Raw genomic sequence first — 8,991 nt, forward strand, 5'->3', positions numbered from 1 at the left:
ATTCTTCTACAAGATTTTTAAAAACTCATACTCCCCCAAAAAAATTTCCTGGAAATTTTGTTTCAGATAGTCAATAGAAAAACAAAACTGAAAACAAACAAATAAATAATCAGTTTTGAAAACCATTTTCAGGGGAAAAAATAGGTTTTTGTAAAAATTATCAAAAAAAGATATTTACAGAAAGTTTTTCGGTTTCTGAAAACTAGAAAATTGTGACCAAAATGAAGAAGGCAGTGAAAAATGTCACAATTTTTTAAAGAGTTGTATTAACGATTGTATGTGATTCTAACACTCATTAACTACAGTTTCCTCATTCAAAATTTGTATAGACATTATAAAAGAGGGTAATATTTCTCATGGGTCAGGAAGGAAATATTCCAGAGGGACAAGGATTTTTCTTTTTTTAATAATCGAACTTATAATAGCTAAAATACTTCAAACACTATATAACTATCCATATTACCAAATAGATTCTCAGGTTATCATCAAGATTCTCGACAAGAAAATCAGAGGCATTTGGACAGTATTGTCAAACCCTTGTTCTTTGCATTAGATGAGTTCTAATTAAATGAAGCCCTTTCCTTAAAAACTCATTTTTTGACATAACATAAAAGCCTCATGCTGGCAGACAGCAAATTCTTGCCTCTTCATGTAAGAGAGCCTTTAAAGAACTTTTCATCCTTTAAGAGGCTGTTCTCTACTCCAGATATGCAGAGATTATAGTTGTGCCTTTCTTGAATATTTTATAGCAATGAAAGTATTCTACATTTAAACACTTTCATATTCAGGGAACTGGATTTTTTTCTCCATTGTTTAGGAACATAAACTAAATTCTCTGTTGCTGTAGACTCCATGAGATCCCTCTAGACAATGTGATTCCATTATTATGCAGATCTTGCAAATATCATAGTATTTATCATAAGTAATTTGTATTTGAATAAACAAGGATTGTTTTTGTCAGTGGTATTTTATTCACAGGATATAAAATACTCTTGCTTTTTTGTATTGATTTCATTCAAAGGATAATAACTAAGCATGTGGGGCAAAAATTGTACAATAGCTATGTCTACAGTTGGACCTGGGTGTAGGATTTCCAGATTACATATATATATGCATGCTAGTTCTCACTGAGCTTGTGTGCTAGAATAGTACTTTAACCATGGTAGTATGGGCAGCAGTAAGTGGTAGCATAGGCTAGCTGTGCCGAGTACGTATCCATGGGGTTTAGACAGGTTTATACTCGGCACAGATAGTCTGTTTTACTGCTCGCTGCTGCCATTGCTACTGCGGCTACACTACTATTTTTAATATGCTAATTCAATGTCACCTAGTGCAAGTATGTCTGTGCAAGCTAGGAATCACTCCTCTAATTCATAGTGTAGATGTAGCTATAGTTGAGGTGGGGAAACTTTTTGGCCCGAGGGCCACATCTGGGAATAGTGACAGAGTCCTGTGGCACCTTATAGACTAACAGACATATTGGAGCATAAGCTTTCATGGGTGAATACTCACTTTGTCAGATGCATTTGGGAATACAAATCGTATGGCAGGCCACGAATGCTCACAAAACTGGGGTTGGGAATGTGGGCTCTCATGTGGGCCCAGAAATGAGGAGATCAGGGTGTGGGAGGGGGCTCTGGGCTGTGGCATAGGGAGTGGGATTCAGGGGGGTGGGATGAGAAGGGGGATGCAATCGATGAAGCAGGGATTGATTTAGCTAAAGACCCACTACATTGATGGCAGAGCATTTTCAGGTCGACCCCAGTATTCCAGCTCTCCAAAAAGAGTAAGGGAAGTCAACCAGAGAGCATTTCCCATCATTCACATAGCTGGAGTAGCATAAGTCACATTATTCACATAGCTGGAGTAGCATAACTTAGCTTGACTTACCCACATAGTGAAAACAATCCCTGAGTGACTCAACAGCTTAAGGCTCAATGAAAGTCCATGAAACTTATGCTTCTAATGAACTAAGTCACTTCTGAACATGAGACTTAGGTGCTTTTGACAGTTTTATGCACACAGTGACAAATATCTTTCTGAAAAAATTACTCATATTCATATTTTTTGGAATATTTTTAACTTCCAACTTCCTTCTCCTATCTACAAATGCTGTGTTTTTGCTGTGCTCGCTCAGATTTAGAATATACTTGAACCTAAACTGCGTGGCAAAGGAAGAAGAAATAAGAAATGGAAAACACTAGACATGCAATGGACCATTACTAAGGACCTGATCTAATGTCCACTGAAGCCAATGGCAAGGTTATAACTGACTTCAGTGGGGGTTAGATTTGGCCCTAACCCAGATTGAACTACTTAATAGTATTGTTAGTTTAATAGTTGTGTCTGTCACAGTAGCCATTTTAAAATGTTTGAGCCAAATGGAACAACTTCTATAAGTAAAGTGAATGGGATTTGATTTTTATCAACATTTTTCCATGGATTGTCATCAGTAATGTAAAAAATGAGACCAAACATAATTATATTTGCCTATGAAAAATATGTATATTCATGCAAATATACATGCAAAGAAATACTAAAATGGACTGATTAAACATTTATCTCCTGTAATACAGATGTTAGAGGAACGTATAAATTTTTTATAACAAATAATTGCGGCTCTGATGCAGCAAACCACTTAAGCAAATGTTTAACTTTAAGCATGCGGGTCAAATCACATGCTTCAGTGCTTTGCTGAATCAGGGCCTGTGATTGCATTTATGACAGTGATGACCAATAAAATCAATTTTCAATTAAAGAGGATATAGTGAAAAATATAGATTTGGTAATATATTTATTCAGGATAATGTGGAAAGATCATGGGAGGAACATTTTTTTAAAGTTACAGTTAAATAATAAGTAGTTTCCATGCAGTATGAATAGAAAGAAGTCCCAAATTAACCACATTCCTGCAAATGAAGAGAAAAAGCTCAGAAAAGTCTGCAAAAGCTTGGTTAATAAAACAAGTCTTGTGATTGCCTTATGTTTTAAATTAATTCATTTACAGGCATCTATACAAACCCAATAATGTATGGGAGTTTTAAAAAGATTTTGAGTTTGAGTTTTCAAGTTTATTCAGTCGCATACAGATACCAAGACTACAGTGTAACAGGAGGAGAACCAAGAAGGAAGATAAGACTTGCTTATTATGAGTATGACGATTGACAGCTGAGCCATTTATTTTCAATAGCCTGGGAAATTAAAAACTTACTTGCATTGGAGTTAGTAAATTGCTGAAGTTATTAAATTATTTTTTCCTAAATATAGCATAATAAATATTGGCATCACCATTACTTATGTTTGTTACTATTAAACCACAACAGGATGCATCATGTTCCCCCATCCAAACTCAGGGTCTGTGAAAGACTCAAGGATAATAGGCTGAATGTGTTGAAGTGACAGCTTCTAGACAAACTCAGCAGAAAATTTTGCAGTTTTATTGATTATCTATCTGTCTCTGCACACACATTCTTTACATCAGGTGTACTCACACGGAACAGTTAGAAAGCCATTTCACTGTCAAATGGAGGTGCACAGACCCACGATATAATTTCAGTTAAATGTTTTCACATTGTTCTCCCAAAGTGGTATTATTACAATGTACAATGTCAATATGTTAAGACTCTTCTTTGCCTTGAATCAGACTCCTCACATATAGATGCAACTTCATGATAAATTATCAGAGGATGCCACACCAGGATTAGTGTGTATCTGTGACTTTATCCAATAGAATTATTACTTCTCTCTCTCCTTTCTCTACCACTTTATTTTCCTCTCTTTTTGGGAGATTATTTTTGTTTGTTAGTTTGATTTTTACCTGGCTTCTGGAGGGAAGAGCAGCCCCAGGTCTCTTTTCCTTGAATCTGTGTGAATGGGTGGAAATCTTTGTTCAGATCACTAATTCCTGTTGGGTCCCATTCAAGCTGCTGTTTAAAGGTGCCTTCATGCACTAATTGAATATTCACTCGTCACAGGTGAAGCAATCCCCAGCAGGTTTAGAGTAGGACAAAGTGATGATAATGGGAGAAAGATATGAAGGGTCAACAAGTCTCCATCTCACACTTCATGGGAAAAGTACTTGGCCCATTGAAATCAATGGCAAAAATCCTGTTGTTATCATTGTATCCAGGATTTCATCCTGTACCTTCAAATTCCCAGAAAAATCCATCACAGCACATAAGAGCATTATGACCCCAGACAGAGGGAATCAATTTTCTAGTGACTAGTATTATTATTGAAATATGAAGAGTAAGACATTTTTCTACACACCTCTTATGGCTGAAAAGGACCACATCACTGGTCTCCCTCATCTCTAAGGTTTTTAGGGGAATCACAGATTATTATTAGGGTTGGAAGGGACCTTAGGAGACCATCTCATCCAACCTCCTGCTCAAAGCAGGACCAATCCCCACTTCCCTAAATGGCCCCCTCAAGGATTGAACTCACAGCCCTGGGTTTAGCAGGCCAAGGCTCAAACCACTGAGCTATCCTGCCCCCTGGTGACAATTATCCCAGTGAAAATTAATCCTCAAACCACTTTTATTGCTCTTGCTGGACTACCTCAAGGAAAAAGGGCTGCCAGCATCTTTAAAATTTTGCCCTCAATCAGCTAAGAAAAAAAGTGTTCTTTTCTACAAGAGGCTCACTGGGGCAATGCCTAGGGAAGGTGGCTTCCTTCTTAGCTGATCCTGCCTTGCTGAAATCAGTGGGAGCTATACCATTGATTACAATGAGTGCAAGATCAAGTCTTAGAACAAGGCACAGAATAGCCTATGGAGTTTCAGTTACCTCACCTATTTTTAGCTAGAGCAAGCCCTGGAGTATGAGTTAGCAGGATAACTAAGTAGTGTGATTCTCTGAACCATAACAGTAGAAGAAGCAGAGGAGACATAACTGTAGATCAGAAAGGGAAAAGATTGACAGCAAAGTTATTTATTGTTTGTAACTTGGGAAATTAAAAATGTACACACAATCTAACCTGTCAATTAATGATGTCATTTAGCAAATGTCCCTTGAATATGATGTAATGAATATTAGAATCAAAGCTAAATTGAAAGATACAAATAAAAATGTAACTGTGTATTACCATGGATGGGATGTAAATATGTTCAAAAAAGAAAAGATGCTGTACTTATGTTTTTAATATAGATGAAATTAATTTAAAACTAATGTCATCCTTTGTCTCTTCTTATTTGAATTTTTAAAATACTTTTCTTTTCTTTTTTTTAAATCAAGATGTAAGAAATCAGAGGAAAATACTGAGGCCTTGATACTGCAATTGGAGACATGTGGGCAGATACTTGTGGCATTGCAGATGCCCATTTAATTCAGCAGTCCTCTGTGTCGGCACTGGAGTCACCCCACAAAGATCCAGCCTCAAGATAAATCCCTCTTTCCCACCAAAAAATGATTATACGAACAGAAATTATGTAATTTAATTCAATATTAAAAAACCCTTTAAATGTGAAGTATGATTATTGAGCTTGCAACCCCACTTACTGTCCACTATCCATGTTACGCACCCTTTCTGGCATTAAGATTCCAAGAGGAAAGTACATCCTTCTTGGTTGCCAGACTGTGTTCTGATAGGGGCAAGTTAAGAATAGCAATAAATTACTTTAAACTAATAAATAAGTGATCAGTGGGCCAAAGATAATTTTGCAATTTAAATGTAAATGCATATAGAAACACAATAATCAACCCTCATCTCATTGTATGAATTTAATTAGAGTGTACCATCCATTTGGGAAAAAAAAACAATGTACATGCAAAGATCAAGAAAGCCTCTTTGAACATAAGTCGTACTGCACGTAGGGCCTGATCCAAAGCCCATTGAGAAAAATGAGATTCTCAGCTTTAGCTCAGGTCCACAGACAGGTTTGGGGCAATGAATTTTCTACCAAATGCACTGTGGGTGTTCAGTCTATCTACCTGAGGGGACTGCACTACTAATTACCAGATAGTCCCAGTCCCTATGTGTGTAAGTGGTCAGTGATGCATCCTTTGATAGTGTCCTTTTTTCTTTATCTACCTCTCTTCCTGGACTGTTCCAGTACCAAATAACCCCAGACTGCACTATACAGTTTTGTTTCATTCTAACTAAACTCTCTTTGCCTTTACTGCTTATCTGCAAATCAGTTTGCTCCATTGAAATACTACCTAGCACATAATTTCTTCAGATTTCCTCCAGCTTCATTTTCCCTAGTAGAATTTCAAATTTTCAAAAAAATGTTTCCCCAACATTTGGTGGTGGTGTATCCTTGGGCGTAGCAGTTTTAGGAAGAAATCACTTGAGACACAGAGAGCTGTAGACCTTGAAAAGCAGCCATTTATTGCCACACACTGAGCTAACCAACAACCAGCCAAAACTGGCTGGCTATCCCCTAATAATCTAACTCAGTTGCCATAGCAACAACAATATTATATTACTACGAAAACACAACATATCCCCCCCCATGAGAACATCCCCTAAAAAAACCAAACACTAAACTAGAGAAGGAGGGTATACTGCCTCTGTTCCCAGCTAAATCCCAGGGATTATTTTGGCCCCATAACCATGGGTTTACCCAAGCTAAAGATCCAGACATTGAGGAGGCCTTCTGTCTTTTGGTGGATTATGGTGGACTTCTGGTGTTGGTTTACCCAAAAGTGTTTTGGGCGCAGGCCTGACAATGGGCTCACTGTTCACAGTGCAAATGGGGGAGGATGTGGTATCAATTTGTTCAGGGAAGGAGTGTATCTCCACCTCAGGCAGTAACGGAGAGGGCAAGTCAGGAACAGGTGACTCTTGATTCGGTGTCTCGCCGAAGGTGGTGAAGTTGAGCAACTCAGCTGAAGATGTGTCCTGAGGACTAGTATAATCTGGCAACAGCTGATCTACATGTCGCCACCAGGTGAGATCCTCAGCAGTCCAGACAATGTAGGAAACATCCTGTTTGAGCGATGACATTGGCATGGACCCGTTTAGCTCCAGAAACATAATTCCAGGCCAAAACCGGCTACCCCAGGCTAAAAGTTTGGGCTTTTGCTCTGGGAGAATGCCTGATGACTTGATCTTGCTGCTGACTTTGCGCAATTCGTTGGGATTCAGAAGATTTCAGCAGATCAAAGCAAGAGTGCAGCTGTCATCCCATCATTAGAAAGGCCGGGGATGCCTTGGTTGTAGCATGCAGTGTGTTTCTGTAGGATAATAAGAAGGTATCCAGAAACGTTTCAATGTATAATTGTCCCCTTGCTGATCTCAAAGCTGCACAATTTCAGCTAATACATTAATGGATGGATGATATGGTGCTGAAGTGATGTGGTGTATCCCATTTGCCTTCATAAAATGTCCAAACTCCTGAGAGATGAACTGTGGTCTGTTGTCACTCACAAGTTGTTCTAGCAGACTGAAATGACTAAAGAGTCCCTATAGTTTTTGGATAATACTGTTTTCAGTAGTGGACTGCATTATAGAGACTTCTGACCATTTAGAATGGGCACCTACCACCACCAAGAACATGCTTCTTTCAAGGGGGCCAGCGAAGTCAATGTGAATATGCTGCCAGAAGTTTACAGGCCAGCCCCATAGGTGTAGGGGTGCACACTGGGGTGCATTCCTCACACTCTGACATGACATACAAGCTCTTGCCTTCTCTTCAATAGCACTGTCCAATTCTGGCCACCAAAAATAGCTTTGTGCAATTTCCTCCATGCGCACTATTTCACAGTGACCGGAATGTAGCTGTTCTAACATCTGTGATCTCACTGGTGGTGGGATAATGACATGTCTTCCCCACAACAAACAACCAGAATTGACCGATAACTCTGTTCTCCTGGACATGTAGGTAACAAGGTGGGGTGAGACTGGAGAGGGTCGTCAAGAAGTTCCATGCATCACCAGGTCCATAACTTGGTACAATACTGGCTCAATGCAAGTTGCCTTCTTTACCTGAGTAACAGTGATGGGTGTGTTTTTTACCTATTCAAAATAAAAGATTTCCTTCTGGGCAATAGCTAGATGTTTGACTGGCAAAGGCAGCCTTGAGAGACCACCTGCATTGCAGTGCAGAGTGGATTTCTGATACTGGATTTCATATGTGTGTGCGGAAAGCAACAATGCCCATCATTGCATATGACTAGCAGCTAATGGGGGAATGTCTGTGTGTGGTCTAAAAATTGAAGTCAGAGGTTGATGATCTGTGAGAAGTGTAAACTTCCATCTGAACAGGGACTGATGAAAACTTCCAAAGTCTGAAAACGATTCCCAATCCCTCACATTCGATTTGGGCATAATTAGTTTCTGTTTTGCTTAGTGTGTGTGAAGCAAAAGCAATAGGTCCCTTTTTTCCAAAAGGCATAATGTGTGACATGATTGCTCCTACTCCATAAGGGAGGCATTGCAGGCCAACTGTAGAGGTAAGAGTGGATCAAAGTGCATCAGAATTCCCGAATTTAGCAGCACACCCTTAGTTTTGTTAAATGCAACATCATAGGCTTCAGTCCACTTCCAGGCCTCATTCTGCCCCAGGAGTCCATGAAGTGGTTTTAACAGTGTGGCTAACTGTGAAATGAACTTTCCATAATAGTTCAATAGTCCTAGAAATGAGCAAAGCTGACTAATATTTTGAGGAGTTGGAGTCTCCTCAGTAGCCTTCACTTTTCCAGGGACATCATGAAGACCCATAGCATCAATGATGTGTCCCAAATATTCAACAGAAGGCTGTAAGAATTCACACTTGTCTTTGCGGACTCTTATGCCATACTTTTCCAGTCTTTGAAGGGTAGCCTCTACATTCTTTAAAGTGATCATCCTCATTCCTTCCAGTGACCAGGATGTTGTCCAGATAGCACTTGACTCCTGGCATGCCACACAATATCTGGTCCATAGCTCTCTGGAACAAGGCGGGAGCAGACATTATTCAGAAGGGTAGGCGATAGTATCAGTAAAGTGCTTTATGTGTCACAATAGTCAACAGCTCTTGGGACTTTTCATCAACATACATTTTACAT

The 8,991-nt window shown here is 39.1% G+C and overlaps 1 protein-coding gene across 1 annotated transcript; it reads right to left on the bottom strand.

The window, feature by feature from the left end:
• Positions 1-8,359: 8,359 nt before the first annotated feature.
• Positions 8,360-8,791, bottom strand: LOC115649372 (uncharacterized mitochondrial protein AtMg00860-like). The gene has a single exon (XM_030558319.1). The coding sequence runs from the start codon at positions 8,789-8,791 to the stop codon at positions 8,360-8,362; it is 432 nt and encodes a 143-aa protein (XP_030414179.1).
• Between the last annotated feature and the right edge of the window lie 200 nt (positions 8,792-8,991).

Source organism: Gopherus evgoodei, chromosome 3 (genome assembly GCF_007399415.2).
Source record: "Gopherus evgoodei ecotype Sinaloan lineage chromosome 3, rGopEvg1_v1.p, whole genome shotgun sequence".
Classification (NCBI taxonomy): Eukaryota; Metazoa; Chordata; order Testudines; family Testudinidae; genus Gopherus; species Gopherus evgoodei.